Raw genomic sequence first — 16,916 nt, 5'->3', positions numbered from 1 at the left:
GTTCATGGATTGGAAGAATCAAAATAGTAAAAATGCCATTTCTCTTCAAATTGTTCTACAGATTTAAAGCAATTTCAATTAAAATTGCTCCAGGATTTTTCTGTAGATATAGTCAAGCTGATTCTAAAATTTATATAGAAGGCCAAAGGAACTAAAAGAGCTAAAGCAATTTTGAAAAAAAAAGGAAGTTGAGAGATCACAGTATTCAATTTTAAGGCTAATTTATAGTGACAGAAATCAGATCAGTGGTTTCCTGGGGCTGGGGGCAGGCATACAGAAGGACCAAAGGAAAGACACAAAGGGACACAGGGAAGCTCTTGGGGTAGTGGATAGATTCATTATCTTACTTGAGGTGTTGGTTCCATGAATATATATATATATATATATATATATAAAATACACACACACACACATGTCAAACTTATCGAACTGTACACTTTAAATATGTAATATGTGTAGGTCAATTATAACTCACTAAAGCTAATTTTTTTTAAAGTGTTCTTTCCAAAGTGATACATTACTTTTACATCTACATCTAGGTGGCAGTTGGAACCATGCATTTTGCCAAAATGTTTGATTCTTATCCTCTAGCAATGTTTTAGTTTGTAAAATAACATATAGGAAGAGTAATATGAAGATAGGCTGGCTTTGCAGCATTTAAAACATTTTTTGCAGCATTTTTATATGATTATGATGAAAATAAAAAGGAACATAATCACAATAAGTCATTGCCAGACTACTATTTATTAGTGTTTTGAAGCTTTAGGTATAGTAAGTATGGAATGCAGAGTAAAGAACAGATACAGTCTCTTCCCTCTCCCCCAACTTTACCAGCAATTTGCAAAGAATCAGGAGGCTTCGTTGATAGTTAAACACATCTATATTTCTATAGTACCTTTGCAGAAGGCCTTATATTAGGTTATCAAGACCACCTGTCACCCCTTGTTAGAAATACTCTACCTTTTAAAAATTGTAAATAAAAATTTAATCCTGTTAATGTCATTGCTTCATGTTTTTGGTAACTAGATGGAAATTTCAGCTCCAGAATTTTCTAATTGTCTTCTACGTCTCCTCCACTAGGAAGAGGATGTCACTCATCCTGTGTAAGGATAGGGAGGGATTCCTTTGACTCCTAGGCCAGTTATCTGTTAAAAAAAGAAAAGAGAGAAACTCTGATACAAGGTAATTCACAAGTATTTTCCAAAAGCATTTTTATGATTCATGATAGTATATTTAGCCAACTATTATCCTTGTTTTATTTCCTATAATAAAAAAGAATTATTTGATTAAGTATTTTTGGTCCAACTAATTATTCACATGAGAGTAATTCAACTAGCAACCATTTACAACTAGGATTGAAAACTGAATTTATTACTATCTTCTTCCCATCTGTTTAGCAAGGGATTTCTACATTTCTTTTCAACTCAAGAGGTCTATAATTTTTACCAGTGTTTATTTCACTGCCAAAAAGTTAAGAACCTGAAAATATTCTTGTAACATCAAAGCAATCAACTAATCTTATCAGCGTGTTTTAAACACTGATTTTCCAAGCCTATTCTACTGGTTTATAGAATTTAGACAACACTACTGAAGCAAAAAATATTTTAAAGTACTGTCCAAAGTAAGCTAAACACATTGTCCTGGACTTCAGATAACTTAAGGTATGTGGTGGTGGTGATTTAGTCTCTAAGTTGTGTCCGATTCTGTTGACCCCATGGACTGTAGCCCGCCAGACTCCTCTGTCCGTGGGATTTCCTAGGCAAGAATACTGGAATAGGTTGCCATTTCCTTCTCCAGGGGATCTTCCCGACTCAGGGATCTAACAGGAATCTTGAACCCACGTCTCTTGCATTTCAGGCAGATTCTTTACCACTGAGCCACCAGAAAAGCCTAACTTAAGGTCTAGAAAATCTAAATAAAATGATTTTAAGTCTAGCACGATGAGCTTAAAATGCCAAGTAGAATTGTGTTTGGAAAGTATGAAAAAGCACTAATCACTGAGTTACTTAACTGAAGATCTCCCACCTCACCCTGAAAATATAAGAGATAGCCAGATCACCTTGAAAATTCCACCAGCCTCAGGTTGCTGCAGAAGACCCTTGGAGTCCAACCCATCCCGGGCACAGGTCACGTACATTTCAGAGTAATCCTTCCCTCCAAAGCAGCATGAGGTTGTTTTATCAACAGGCAACTTCACAGTTTGGAGTCTTTTCCCTAGATCACCAAATATTTCATTCAAAGTCTAGCTCTAGTAAATCTCCAACTACACAACCTTTTGGGACCCCTTGTGGAGCAATAGGAAAGTTCAAAGAAGATTTGAAGGTCAATTCTCCCAGGAGTTTCAGCTACCTTCCTTGACAATTTCTTTTGAGAAAAAAGATTTACCTTTACAGGTAAAGGAGTTCTGAACATAACATTTTGGGCTTTATCTTTGGCCTTTATTTCCAAAATCATCCAACTGAGACCTTTGAATATATTTCTCTATAACTTCATTAGTAAGGAAGCTTCTCTGGCCCCTAGTGTCTGGTGTTTTCTAGACATGGTGGGAATTTATCATTTTGCTGTGGGCCTACCTGTCTCAGGATCCAAACGGATCACTCTTCCTCCATTGTAACAGGCCACCCAGAGCTTCCCCTCAACATCAATACACATTCCATCTGGGATTTGTTCTTCTTTCTCCAGCTTGTAAACACTTCTGCGGTTGGCTATGGTGAAAAAGAAAACAAACCAAAACAACACCAAACCATACTCACACGTGTACACACACACACACACACACAAAACCACAGGTCACTCACTAGTGAGCATCAAACAATGAGCAATCAAGTTGATTATAAATACTGATTACTTCTGCTTATCCAGGGTCTGACAAGTGGGTGCCCCAGGCAGGATGATTCAGGAGGATTTCTAACTGTAAAAAAGTTTAGAAACATGAGTGGGCACCCCTCAATGAAGGATTTTTTACTGCAGGATTTGGGGTGGATTTGCTCCCTTCAGTCTGCATACAGACACAGATCTCTTAAGCTTTCAGAGGAGGAGAGAAAAAGGAAAACAGAATTCTTAATAAAATACCAAAAGACCTTTTTGAGGCTGACCTGAACTGAAGCCCTGCTCGTCCACCTCAGATACACTTCAGTCTATGGTTAAACCTTTGCCGTTTTACTTCCAAAATTGCCTGCTTTGTGGAATTTCCTGGCGGTCCAGTGGTTAGGACTCCATGCTCTCACTGCCAAGGGCCTGGGTCTGATTTGTGAATAGTTCTTGCACAAAAACTGGCAAGATGTATAGGATTTGTTTCTGCCCGATTAAATGCTCCAAAATCACCTTATTGAAACTAAATATTAGAAGGGTTCGTTTCTGAAAAGAGGGGGTATTTTGAAACCAGGTGGCTGGCCTTAAAGAAAACCATAATATATAAAATAAAACAAACATCAAAATTCATAGGAACTTTACACTATACAATCCAAGTCATTACAGTAATCAGATTGAGGTATAATGGAAGGAATGTTGAAACCATGTGTAAGTAAAATGGGTAAAAACAGTCATGAAATAGGGCACTACATATTTCAAAGCAAAACATTTATGCTGGAAATTTTCTGATTAAATCTGCATGAGACTCTTAGGATATTTTTCAAGTCATTTTTATGATTGGTTTTGCTCTTGTGGTCTGGCACCTTTCATGAAAGTTTCAAGCATGCCCTTTTAAATTCCTCCCTATAATTCCTTCCCTCCCAGCTTCCAACTATGGCTCATTTAGAGCCCAGTGGTAGAGTTGAACAATCTGTAACTACCTTTTTTATTTTTCCATTTTGAATGGTTGTTAATTTGTCTTTGAGTATTTGCCTTTAGTTAACTAAAGTACAAATAAGAAATATCAACCTCAAACTCTGATTTTCTGTTCTTTTGTCCCATTCGGCTGTATATTATTTGACTTTAAACACTGGCCGGCAGAACAGGATCCGTTTTACAGTGAGCCTCTTTCTAGTGATGGTTGCAAGAAAGAAGATTGAGGACCGAGCCATCTTATGCTAACTGTGGCCATACTGAGTTGAGAGCTAAAGCCATGAGAACCATGGCTGAGACCCAGGGATTGAACCCAGGTCTCCTGCTGACAGCCATGGCTTGACTGGCAGCATAGTCAAGTCTGTGTAATCATTACTATATTGGAATTATAACATTGGGCAGTTCTCTGAAAAGTAAGGACCTTTTCAAATGGATTAAGGGAGCAGCAGCAGTCATATGCATATGAAAAAGATACCATGAAAAATAATGAAAAGGCACATACAGATCTTTCCCGTCTGCAGGTCATAGTCAAAGGCATCCACGGAGTAGGACAGGCTATCTATGTAATAGAAGATTTTGTGGTCCAGAGACCAATCCAAACCATTGGAGATGTCCACCTGGTCAAAGTACTTTTCCACATGGTGATCGGGAAAGAGGGAGTACAAGGACCCTTGGCGGCGCTCCAAAACTGCCGGAGCTGTTTCCTCAGCCATGGTACCTACAAAACCCAAAGAGCATGGAGCTCAGCCACACAGCATCCTGCCTGTGCACAGTGTCATCTTCTCTCACCAGGGCTCCTTCCCCATGATGAAATCAAGGAAATGATACAGTCCCAATCTGGGTCCTATGCTTTTTTTTTTTTTTAATGGCAACTACCTTGCTTGCCATGCTAATTAAAACTACCTGGAGAGGTTCTAGTTCAAGACATCTGCACCAACTTCATTTTCTCCCACTGAGCAAACTCTAGTGTTAGTTGCTCAGTCATGTCCGACTCTTTGCGAACCCACGGACTGTAGCCCACCAGGCTCCTCCATCCATGGGATCTTCCAGGCAAGAATACTGGAGTGGGTTTCCATTTCCTCCTCTAGGGAATCTTCCCAACCCAGAGTCGAACCTGGGTCTCCTGCACTGTGGACAGACTCTTTACCATCTGAGCCACCAGGAAAGCCTTAAGCAAATTCTAAGACCTGGACAAAACACAAAGCGTAGCTTTTTGAGAACTCTGTGATGTGAGTCGGCTTAGAGAAGAACACAGAATTTGAAGTAGCACCTAACCAGTGGCGACTTCTCAAGTTCTCCATTTTATCCTCCAGTGAGCGACTAAACACAGCACAGCACATGTCCCAGCCTGAACCCAACCCAGCCTGAAATGTGGAAGTGAGCACTGTGGTGCAGGCAGAACGAGGTCCAAGAGAAACCTCCGAATCTGGCACAAGGAGCAGAAAACACCCCTGCGGCTCAGAGAGAGAGTGGAAGAAATCCCCTGCTTATATTCCACTCCCTTTTTTCCATTTTCTCATGCACCAGCCCCCAGGCAATTTTGCAGCTAGGGTAGCAAAGGCAGAGAGCCGTCAGCAACAGGAAACTACAGGAATCAAAGGTGCCATTCCTCTCCATTTAGTGAAGCTTCAGGGACAAAAGGGAAGCTCAAATGCTGTTGCTTTCATGTTCTCCTCTCTCTCTGCCTGCCACTTGGCCCTGGAGGCAGAATAATCATAGAAGTGGGTGGTTTCTGGCTGGAGGAATGAAAAGGAGAGCTCCAGGAAGCTGGAAAGTACTAGAAGCTAGTGAAGAGGGATGATGCTCAGGAATGCAATCTCATAAAGTTGTTTGTGATCTGCTTGTCCATGCATGTATCTGATTCTAATTAGCATACTAAAAGACTTGGAGAATGGAGCTAATGGATAGAACTCTAATTCTCAGACTGACCACTGAGTGGCACACTTAATGCCACCTAATAGAAAGCAGATTGGAACTGGTGGGTGCATGTGTGCTCAGTCACTTCAGTTGTGTCTGACTCATTGCAATCCTATGGACTGTAGCCCGCCAGGCTCCTCTGTCCATGGGATTCTCCAGGCAAGAATACCAGAGTGGGTTGCCATGCTTTCCTCCAAGGGGTTTGATTGATTTTCTCCTCCAAGGAATTGATGCTTTTGAACTGTGGTGCTGGAGAAGACTCTTGAGAGTCCCTTGGACTGCAGGGAGATCAAACCAGTCCATCCTAAAGGAAATCAGTCCTGAATATTCATTGGAAGGGCTGATGCTGAAGCTGAAACTCCAATACTTTGGCCACCTGATGTGAAGAATTGATTCATTGGAAAAGACCCTGATGCTGGGAAAGATTGAAGGCAGGAGGAGAAGGGGATGACAGAGGACAAGGTGGTTGGATGGCATGACTGACTCAATGGACATGAGTTTGAGCAAGCTCCGGGAGATGATGAAGGACAGGGAAGCCTGGAGTGCTGCAGTCCATGGGGTTGCAAAGAGTTGGACACAACTGAGTGACTGAACTATGAACTACCTCCAAGGGATCTTCCGAACCCAGGGATCAAACCCATGTCTCTTATGTCTCCTGCATTGGCAGGAGGGTTCTTTACCACTTGTGCCAACCTGGGAAGCCCTTTGAGAAGCTGAGTAAACCTCAACAAGATCAGTCCAAAGAAACTTATACTTAGATGCATCATAATCAAATTTCCAAAAACTTAGGTTAAATAGAAATCCTTAAGATTAATAAAAGAAAAAATGACATACTATATATAGGAGAATAATGATTTCAATGACTGTTGATTTTTCATGAGAAACTGGAGGTCAGAAGGAAGTGATTCATATTTAATTTGTCAACCTAGGTAGGATTCTATATCAAGTGAAAATACCCTTGAAGAATAGAGGAGAAATAAAGACATTCTCATGTGAAGTAAAACTAAGAGAACTCATAGCCAGCAGACTTGCTCTAAAAGAATCACTAAAGGAAGTTCTTCAGATAGAAAGGAAATATTGAAAGAAAAAATACCAAAAAGAATATCAGAAATGAAGAAAGAGCTATAGAAATAGTAAATGTATGAGTAAATATAATATAAAGCAAAAATTACATTTTCTGATGGGATTTTTAATTTATGTATATAAAGACAACTATAACATAAATGGGTGATTATCAACTGAAGTGGTAAAATATTGGTTCTAGATAGACTGAAAAATTAACTATATATTTGCAACCCCTTCGGGAGCCCTTAAAAAATTACAGAGAAAGATATGATGAAAATCACAATAAATAAATTGAATTCTATAAAATACTCAAATAACCCAAAAGAAGGCAGGAAAAGGGAAACAGAATAACAAAGAAATACAGCAGGAAAGAAGAGAAAATAATAAAATGGTAGCTCTAAGTCAAAGCATGTGCTTGTGTACTTAGTCGCTCAGCCGTGTCTGACTCTTTTGTGACCCCATGGACTGTAGCCTGGCAGGCTCCTCTGTCCATGGGATTCTCCAGGCAAGAATACTGGAGTGGGTTGCCATTTCCAACTCCAGGGGATTTCCCCACCCAGGGATCAAACCTGCATCTCTTGCATCTCCAGCATCGGCAGGTGGGTTCTTTACCACTAGTGACACTTGGGAAGCCCAAGATATATACTATGCAAATATTAATTTCAAAAACTGCAGAGGCTATGTTAATATCAGATAAGATATACTTAGAGCAAACGAAGTTACCAGGGATAAATAGGAGTACTATATATTGTAAAAATGGTCACTTTACTAAGCCGACATAATAATCCTAAATGTTCACGTGCTTAACAACAGAGCTTTAAAATACACAAAAGAAAAGCCAGAACTGAAGGGAGAAACAGACAAATCCATAAATCTGGCTGGAGATGTCAGCATCCCTTTCTCAATAATAGATCCATATAGATAGAAAATCAGCAAAGAAATAGAAGAACTGAACACCATCATCCAACTGGACCTAAGTGACATTTATAGAGAACACTCCATTAACTCAAGTGCCCATGGACAATTCACTTAGATTTGAGTGTGATCTCAGGGGACAGAGTAGAATTTCACATAATGTAGAAATTGGAAAGCTCATTTATTGTGACATACTCCATCTGAAAGAAGAGTGACTTAGAGCAAAATGGACTGGAACTGGGAAGCCTGAATAGGAAGCTGGACAGGGTAGATCCTTCCTCCCTATTTTCTTGCTATAAGACGGTTGGGCTTGTTTCATTACTATTCCACTGTGCCCCCTCCCCAACTCATCTCTTTCCCCCACTACCTGCCTCACAGAAAGAAATGTCTGGGACATGAAAGTGAATCCCCCACTGCTTGGAAAGGGCTTTTCTTTAGTGAGGAAGAACAACCTGGAGCCCTGGTTTATGCATCACTGTCTAGTAGTGAGCCCCGACAGGTGAGAACATGGGTGTTGGGAAACCTTCAGGGTACTACCCACCACTAAGAGACCCCATCCAGATTATCAGACAATCTCACCCTTTTCTGGGCCAGGGACAGCTCTCAACACCTGCCGAAAGCTATGAAAACTCTGTAGTAAAAGTTTCTCTGATGTTACTGACAGATGCACATGACCAGTGTATATACTCACACTGATGCCTACAAATTTATGGGGTCTCCAGAGGGCAAAGGTTAAGAACTGGGCACTGGGGACTTCAGGCTAAGAAATCAGGCCTCTGAGGACATTATAATTTTGTCTCACCAAGTGCCACAGAGCTGTACACTTCTAGCCAAGAGGGAGAGAGAAAATCAATTTCAACAGGAGGCAGGGTATCTGATCATATTTCTTCATCCCACAGAAATTACTGGCAGAAGGGCTTCCAGTGGATTCTCAGCTTTAATCTTTCAACCTGTCTTGGACTAAATCTGTGGTTGTATAAAGTCCAGGTGGATGGGAAACTATTCACACCACCTGCTCAGATCTTACCTACCTTCAATGTTGAAAGTGAATGGAGCCAGGATAGCATGGCTGATGATGTGAGGGGCTGAGTGGGGAGTGGAAACAGCAGGCATTTGGCCAATTAGCCAATTAGCAATTAGCCAATCAACTTTGGCTAATTATTGGGCTTCCCTAGTAGCTTAGACATAAAGAATCTGCCTGCAATGCAGGAGACCTGGGTTCAATCCCTAGGTTGGGAAGATCTCCTGGAAGAGGAAATAGCTACCCACTCTAGTATTCTTTCCTGGAGAATCCCATGGATGGAGGAGCCTAGTGGGCTACAGTTCATGGGTTCGCAAGGAGTCGGACACAATTGAGCACCTAACACTTGGCTAACTATAGGGTTGTTATGCTGGGATGAAAATGAGAACTAAATATGAAATGCATTATTAATTTCAACATAGACTTAAAATTCATTTTAAGCTGTGTATAAGTCATTCTGCAGCCATCCTCTTAAAGATGGCTTCAAGCAAAAATCATCAAATAATGTAAAACCTAAGGGAGAAATTTTGATGAGGACCAGGATATTTGCTTGGACTTAAAGTGTCTGCTCATGTTGTAGCCAGTCTCTAGGATGGCCCTTAATGATCCCTGCCTCCAAGTATTCACACCCTTGTCTAGTCCCCTCCATAATTATGTGGCCAATGGTACCTGGCAGAAGTGATGCTATGTTATTTATATATGAGATTGCTTATAATAGGACTGTAGCTTCCATCTTGGGTGTTTTCTCTCTTTCTCTCTCTCCCTCCCTCCCTCCCTCTCATCACCGGATCTAGGGAAGCCAGGTCCTGGGCATTCCTATGGAGATGCCCATGTAGTAAGAAGCTGAAACCTCTTGCCAACTGCCATGTGAGTGAGCTTTGAAGCAGATCCTCCAGACCCCTTCAGAGACTCTAGCCTCCTCCAAGGCTACAGCCCCAAACAACAACTTGACTGCAATTTCATGACATAGCCTTGAACCATTCAGCTAAGCCAGACTCAGGTTTTGACCTTCAGAAGATAATAGATGTTTGTTATTTTAATTACTAAATTTCAGGGTAATTTGTTACACAGTAATATATCACTAACAAACCCCACAAGCTGCTTATAATTCTCAATTAAACATAGTAACTATGCAGTAGAGAAATCTAATACCTCAACTGGGTGATCAAAACTAATATCACTGATGGGGGACAGATGGTACCCAGATGGGAACCCTGAGAAGGACAGAACTGTGCAATGATTCTAGCCATGAATGTATATATAGCATCAATCTAATCACAAGGAAGTATTAAACAAATGCAACAATACGAGGAATGTTCTATCAAAAAGAGGAGAGTTGGGTAGGACTGTAGTCTTCAAAAATGGCAATGTCATAAAAAACAAAGAAAGGCTATGTTCTGTTCTAGATGAAAAAAGATGATAGAGAAATGACAACTAAATGCAGTACATAATCCTAGACTGGATTCTGTACTAGAAGGAAAAATACTACTATTAAAAACATTTTTATATAAAATGTTTATATAAACTATATAAATAGATTATATATTTAAATATATAAAATATATAAATTTAATGATATAGTATACATTTTATATAATATATTATATATTTAATAATAAAACTATATTATATTTAAATAATATATATGTAAAAAGGCTGGTGAATTGACAGAACTGGAATGTAGGCAGTGCATCAGATAAAATTGTTGTATAATGTTAAACTTCTTTTTTTTAAAACTTCTTTGAATTGATTACTGTATTGTGGTTATGTAAGAATATGTCATTTTTTCTTGGGAAATTCACAGGGAAGTATTTTAGCAGTAAAGATACATGATATATACAACTTACTTTCAAATGATCCTGGAGAAAAATGTTTATATGTACTAAGAACAGACAGAACAAAATGCTGATAATAGGTGAGTCTAGGTAAAGGCTATGGGAGAAGGCAATGGCACCCCACTGCAGTACTCTTGCCTGGAAAATCCCATGTACGGAGGAGCCTGGTAGGCTGCAGTCCACGGGGTTGCTAAGAGTCGGAGACAACCAAGCGACTTCACTTTCACTTTTCACTTGCATGCATTGGAGAAGGAAATGGCAACCCACTCCAGCGGTCTTGCCTTGAGAATCCCAGGGAAGGGGGAGCCTGGTGGGCTGCTGCCTATGGGGTCGCACACAGTCGGACCCGACTGAAGTGACTTAGCTGCAGCAGCAGCAGGTAAAGGCTATACGGGTGTTGTTTGTACTGTTCTTACTTTTTTTCCCTATAAGTTTGAAATTATTTCCAATTTAAAAAGCAATCACAATATAACCTTGTCTTAAAACTTATTTAAACTACAAAAATACCATACAAATTTTAGTCTGCCTCAGGCAGCAATTGAAAGGAGTATCTATGAAGTTTTTCTCATGGGATTTTTTTTTTTTGGATACAAGTGACTGAAGTAATAAGAAAAGAAAAACCCAAGACCCATTATGGATACTTCTTTTACCACTGCAGCTGTGAGACTTTTATAAGTCATATTCTTCTGTTTTTTTTTTAAATCACTCAGTCGTCTGACTCTTTGCTACCCCATGGACTGTAACCCACCAGTCTCTTTTGTCCCAGGCAAGAATACTGGAGTGGGTTGCCACGCCCTCCTCCAGGAGATCTTCTCAACCCAGGGATCGAACCTTCATCTCTTGCATCTCCTGCTTTGGCGAGGGTTTTTTACTACTGAGCCACCTGGGAAGCTCCAAATCTCAGTAAGCAGGTGCTAAAAATAAACCATACCGGCAAAGTATCTCCCAGCGGGATCCACCTTCCCGTCATTGAATCGATTGTTTTTCTTCTCTTTATCTACTGTGGCCAAGACAACTGTTGACTGATCTTCCCAGTTCAAAGCACAGAACTTTGTTCCAACTGTGGCAACATAGCCTCCCAACTGGCGAAGGGCCACAGAGCTGACAGGGGCATCTGCAGAGGCAAAAGCAGCAGTCAGAAGGTAGCCAGCAGTCACACTGCAGCCATCACGCTACCCAGAAAATCTAGGTGTGTGCAGCTCTTTGACAACAGGAGTGCTCCCTCCTTTCTGTTGAACAGTGCAGGCTACATAACAGAGTATATTCATTGAGCTTGAACTCTGTGTGCTGTTCTGGGCAACAGGGATGGAAAGATGGATGAAACCCAGCTAGTGGGCGAAGCAGAGAAGTCAAACCACAGCAGTCACCATACACTGGGGCAGGCACCAAAGCAAGTTCAGAGGAGAGGTTTCTAAGGATGTGTGTGTGTGTGTGTGTGTGTGTGTGTGTGTGTGTATGTGTGTACCAGGACAGTTGACACAGAAGAAGTGATACTCAATTTGTCTGATCTTCAGGAAATTCAGAGACAAAAATTGTGTTTTGTTCTAGCAACAGGGTTTTGTGCCATCTCTCTCTCCAAAAAAGGGCTTGTCTTGTTTTTCTTTTTAATTAGGACTTATCTTTTTTTTAAGGGACATATTTTGTATACTTTTAATTGAAAAAATTTTTTTCAAATCCTTTTTGGTAATATGCATAGTGAAAAAGAAAAGAAAAGTAGATGCAGTGATTTAAAAGTCACATTGTCCTTATAGTACTCTATTTTGTATATTTAAATTTTAGGTTTCCTGGGTTTAATATTTTTCCATTGAAAAATTTTTTAAGTGGATAGATTGACTACTGTGGTGACTGCTCAAGGGAAACAAATTGACAGAATTTATGGTATAAACATTTCACAAGCAGCTATTCTGTACAAGACAATGCTTGGGAGCAGCTGGGTGTTTGGGAACGGCTCTTAGCTAAAAGCCCGGCAAAGAAGTGGATTCCAGCCGTGAATTGTCCCAGGGAATGTGTGTGCGTGTGCTCAGTGATGTTTGACTCTTTGTGACCCCATGGACTGTAGCCTGCCAGGCTCCTCTGTGCACGGGATTCTCCAGGAAAGAATACTGGACTGGTTTGCCATTTCCTCCGCCAGGGGATCTTCCCAACCCAGGGATCGAACCTGTGCCTCTTACATCTTCTGCATTGGCAGGCGGATTCTTTACCACCTGGTGGCGCTAGCTGATTCTTTACCATCTGGTGGTGCTAGCGGATTCTTTACCACCTGGTGGCGCTAGTGGTAAAGAATCTGCCTGCTAAAGCAGGAGATGCAAGAGACTCGGGTTTGGTCCGTATGTTGGGAAGATCCCCTGGAAGAGGAAATGGCAAGTCACTCCAGTATTCTTGCCTGGAGAATCCCATGGTCAGAGGAACCAGGCGGGCTACAGTCCATGGGGTCACCAAGAGTCGGGCACGACTGAGCACTCGCACACACATTCCACCTGGGAACACTCCCAGGGAATGTGCAGAACACAATTAGGAGTGTCACATCCTCATCAGGGATCCCAACCTGTGGCCTGTGCTGTATTCTGTGCTTAGTCGCTCAGTCTGCTCCGTCCCAACCCAGGAATCGAACCGGGGTCTCCCGCATTGCAGGCAGATTCTTTTATCAGTTGAGCTACCCGGTTAGCTTTTCAGCCCTTTGGAGGGTTTGGGTTTTTGTCTTTGTTTTGCAGATTAGGGGTAGGAATATATCCCTGGGCTTCTCTGATAGCTCAGTTGTTAAAAAACAACCCGCCTGCAATGCAGGAGACCTTGGTTCAATTCGTGGGTCGGGAAGATCCGCTGGAGAAGGGATAGGCTACCCACTCCAGGATTCTTGGGCTTCCCTGTGGCTCAGTTGGTAAAGAATCCACCTGTAATGCAGGAGACCTGGGTTTGATCCCTGGGTTGGGGAGATCCCTGGAGAAGGGAAAGGCTACCCTCTCAAATATTCTGGCCTGGAGAATTCATGGGTTTGCAAAGAGTCAGATAGGACTGAGTGACTTTCACAATTCACGTATATCCCTAATATGTGCACCCTAGGAAAGGGAGACTAGAGAAGGTCGTGGGTCCCTCCTCCCACTCTGATCATAGCAGGTCATAGTCATTTTTGCCTTTAGCCACAGTCATGTCCCTGAGTGTATTAAAAGCTGTTCCCTCTCATTAAAAAGAAAAAGTCCCCAGTTCTGAATTGAGAGAGTGTCCTAAGGTCACAGGACCCTGGTATCTCTTTCCCACCAGCACAATAAGGAAAAGAAACTTCTTTATCACTACTGAAGCCCATACCCTTGGGCCATAGAAGGTGATAAATCCCTCCTTGGGAAATCACAGGGCCATTAACAGGCACTTGAAACTCTCTTGTGAATCCCATTTAGAACAACAAACAGAAAGTCCCGGTTTATGCTTTCTAAGTCCAAAAGCTCTTCTTTGCACATTCAAAGAGAGGATAAATCTGTTGTTTATTTGTTTGCAAACTAAGGCTTTGGACTGACCCAAGGTAGATAACCTTTGCTGTGCCACAAACTGGGTCTCCAACTTTTAATGCAGGTGTCTGAAGGTATTAAGGAAAGATCCTACTTTCTTGGCCTGGTGACTCACTATCCCAAACAAGATAGGGAATGTGGCACAGCACCCGCAGGGGAAGAAGAAAGTATTGACTATCCAGATTTTACTCTTGGGTCAAAGTGGGGGATCCAAAAAGGAAGAAAATACAATAGTTTTAAAGCATAAGCTTTAACAATCAAGTCCCGGAGGAAAACCAGGTGACCGCCCCTCCCCAGGGAAGAAATGGCTGTCTTGGCAGATCCAGGACCATCCTTCATCCTTACCCACGGTCACTCGCTGCACTTGCTTGCTGAGAGAATCCCACCGGCAAACCTTTTTGGCAGGAATATCTACGAAGAGCAGAGAGTTGGACGCCTCCTCCCATACTGGAGACTCACCGCAGTGGCAGTTCTCCCGCAAAACACACTCAATCTTAATGGAAGACATTGTCATGGGGGAGACCTACTGAAGGCAACAGAGATATGTCATCGCATAGAGCAAATTCAGCAAAACACCTGACTTAAGACCCTGGTAAGATCCCGATAGAGGCTGTTTTTAAAATCGGAGCTGGAAAGGCTGGACACACTTTCTCCAGGTAAGAACAAAATACGCAATGCGGCAGGAGGAGATGCATAAAAAAGAAAAAAGAAGCCATAACACAGGACATCTTCAATCAACTTACCAGTGTTTTTTTCTTCAAGGTTTCTGTAAAAAAAGAAAACAAAAACAACACTCCAACATCCACACCTTGGCTCTAGCTGACCCCCAGAGAGAGCTGGCTGGTTGGACAAGGCAAGGCTGCTTTTATGCCAGCACCCAAGCCTCCAAAGCTGGTCAGGGGGCGGACAGTTCCCTCATTGGGCGTCTGCAGGTCACCTTCTTCTCTGCCCTTCAGATCCGCCCATGGTGTTGATTGCCTTCTCTCACTGCCCAAAGGCCAATCTTCCTTCTCTGCATTTTTAGAAATGCGCTAAATACACTAAATTAGAACTAACATCCATTTTCTTTTTTAAAATTGAAGTATAGTTGACTTACAATGTTGTGTTAATTACTGCTGTACATAAAAGTGATTCAGTTATACATATATATGTACATTCTTTTTTTAATATATTATTTTCCATTATGGTTAATCTTAGGATATTGAATACAGTTCTCTGTGCTGTACAGTAGGGCCTTGTCTATCTATTCTATATATAAAAACTTACATCTGCTAACCCCAATGTCCCACTTCATCCCTCCCCCAAACCCTCGGTAACCACCAGTCTTTTCTCTATAACATTCATTTTCAAATTCAGACACCGGGAAAGGGGGAGAAAAGGACCTCTCTAGGGTACCCTTGTAGGAAATGACAGGTCCTCAGCTATTCCTTGCTACCTAGGAAGGCACCCTGCCAGTTTGGCAAGGATTCTTGAACTCCACAGGCAGGAACATTCTATGCTGGGACTTTTAGGCCAGAGGCTGTGACTGGTGAACTGGTAGAAGAAAAAGAAAAATTACCAGAAAAGAAAAAAATCCTTACTTAAGCAACTCATGTGGGAGAGGAAAGACAGACAAATTTCCAGAGACTTCTCTCTTTCCCAAACTCTGTTCTAATGATAATCAAAATTGCCTGCATCTTTATCCTTTTTCCTGACAGCTATCTGATTTGAAGTCAGTGGTTCCACACACAGATGGGCAAATTAATGACAGGGGAGAAAAAAGAAAAGTAATCTTTGGTTTAATATTTCCTTCGATAAACAGTTTTTTTTTTTTAAAAAAAGAAATATACAGCTCAAATCATCCTCACATACAGCCTGCCAGCACTGTAGCATCTCACTGGTTGTTCAAAATTGGCAGAGGTTCCAAAGGCCTTCCTGCTATCAATTTGAGATAAGGCCCAAGATCAGACGCGGGAATTTTGCAATTGCAACTTTGAGCCCCACGCTCCGTGACGCAAGCTGGGTGAAGGTTCTGCCAATGACCCCTTTCCGCGCGGGCTTCGGAGAGCAGGGCGTGAGAGGAGGCCATGGCCGTGAATGGGTGGCCCGCCCGGCGGGGACACGACGTCATATGGCCGCGTCCTCGCGTGACCGCGGGACGCTGAAGGTCGTGCCTGCCTAGTCCCCAGCCCCCGTTGGCCCCATGGGGCGCGCGCGGGGCGCGGGTCCCCGGGGTGGCAGAGGCGATCGGTCTTCTTCCGGCCGCGCGGGTTTGTGGGTGGGGGTGGCTGTCGCCAGATGGCCCCGCTCCAGGGAGGGGACCGGGAGGCCGGCCCGACTCGGAGAACTCACCAGGCTGATGACTAGCAGGAGGCTGGAGGTCAGGTGGACAGCCGCCCGGACGGAGCTGCGGGTGGGGGTGGGGATCGGCTCCCTCCACGCCGTCCTCTACTCTTCCGCTGCAAGAATCTGGCAGAGCCACCCGGGGCAGGGAGGTGGGGCAGAGGCTTGGGGCCCAGTGAACCCAAGCTTTGGAGTTTGGACGGATAGCTAAAGGTTATCTGACTTAACAGAGAAAAGTTATTGAAATGCCTCGATGAGAGATTGGGTCGAGGGTCTGATTAAACACAAACAGGTTCAAAAGGAAAGTTCAAAGCGGTTAAACAAATCTTCAGTTTTCCTAGGGGAAAAGAGTTGGCAGGCTGGAGGCCAACTCTTGCAAAACGTTTTTTTTTTTTTTTTTTTTTTTTTTTTTTATGGTTGAGGAAGAGGAGAGGCTTTAGTTGATGTGAAGTGAAATAAGCCAGACAGAGAAAGACAGATACTGTGGGATCTCACTTATAGATGGAATCTAAAAAATACAACAAACTAGAAACGAAGCAGACTTAGATATAGAGAACA

The 16,916-nt window shown here is 42.2% G+C and overlaps 1 protein-coding gene across 4 annotated transcripts; it reads right to left on the bottom strand.

The window, feature by feature from the left end:
• Nucleotides 1–725: 725 nt before the first annotated feature.
• RGN (regucalcin) lies at nucleotides 726–16,519 on the bottom strand. Of its 4 annotated transcripts, none has more exons than XM_043897140.1 (8): nucleotides 16,368–16,519; nucleotides 14,780–14,802; nucleotides 14,382–14,559; nucleotides 11,468–11,650; nucleotides 4,286–4,501; nucleotides 2,574–2,705; nucleotides 2,060–2,214; nucleotides 726–1,145 (listed from the first exon to the last, which is right to left on the bottom strand). In XM_043897140.1, exons 3-8 carry the CDS (start codon nucleotides 14,548–14,550, stop codon nucleotides 1,095–1,097), a joined length of 906 nt encoding a protein of 301 aa, XP_043753075.1. In that variant the 5' UTR covers nucleotides 14,551–14,559; nucleotides 14,780–14,802; nucleotides 16,368–16,519; the 3' UTR covers nucleotides 726–1,094. The 4 variants fall into 4 exon arrangements, with proteins under 4 accessions (XP_043753075.1, XP_043753074.1, XP_043753073.1 ...); XM_043897139.1 differs by having other exon boundaries at nucleotides 14,382–14,562; nucleotides 16,368–16,518; XM_043897138.1 differs by lacking the exon at nucleotides 14,780–14,802 and having other exon boundaries at nucleotides 16,368–16,518.
• Nucleotides 16,520–16,916: the final 397 nt, after the last annotated feature.

The sequence above is a fragment of the Cervus elaphus genome, chromosome X (assembly GCF_910594005.1).
Source record: "Cervus elaphus chromosome X, mCerEla1.1, whole genome shotgun sequence".
NCBI lineage: Eukaryota > Metazoa > Chordata > Mammalia > Artiodactyla > Cervidae > Cervus > Cervus elaphus.
Note: the sequence above shows the minus strand (reverse complement) of the source record. Positions and strands in the feature narration are given on the sequence as shown.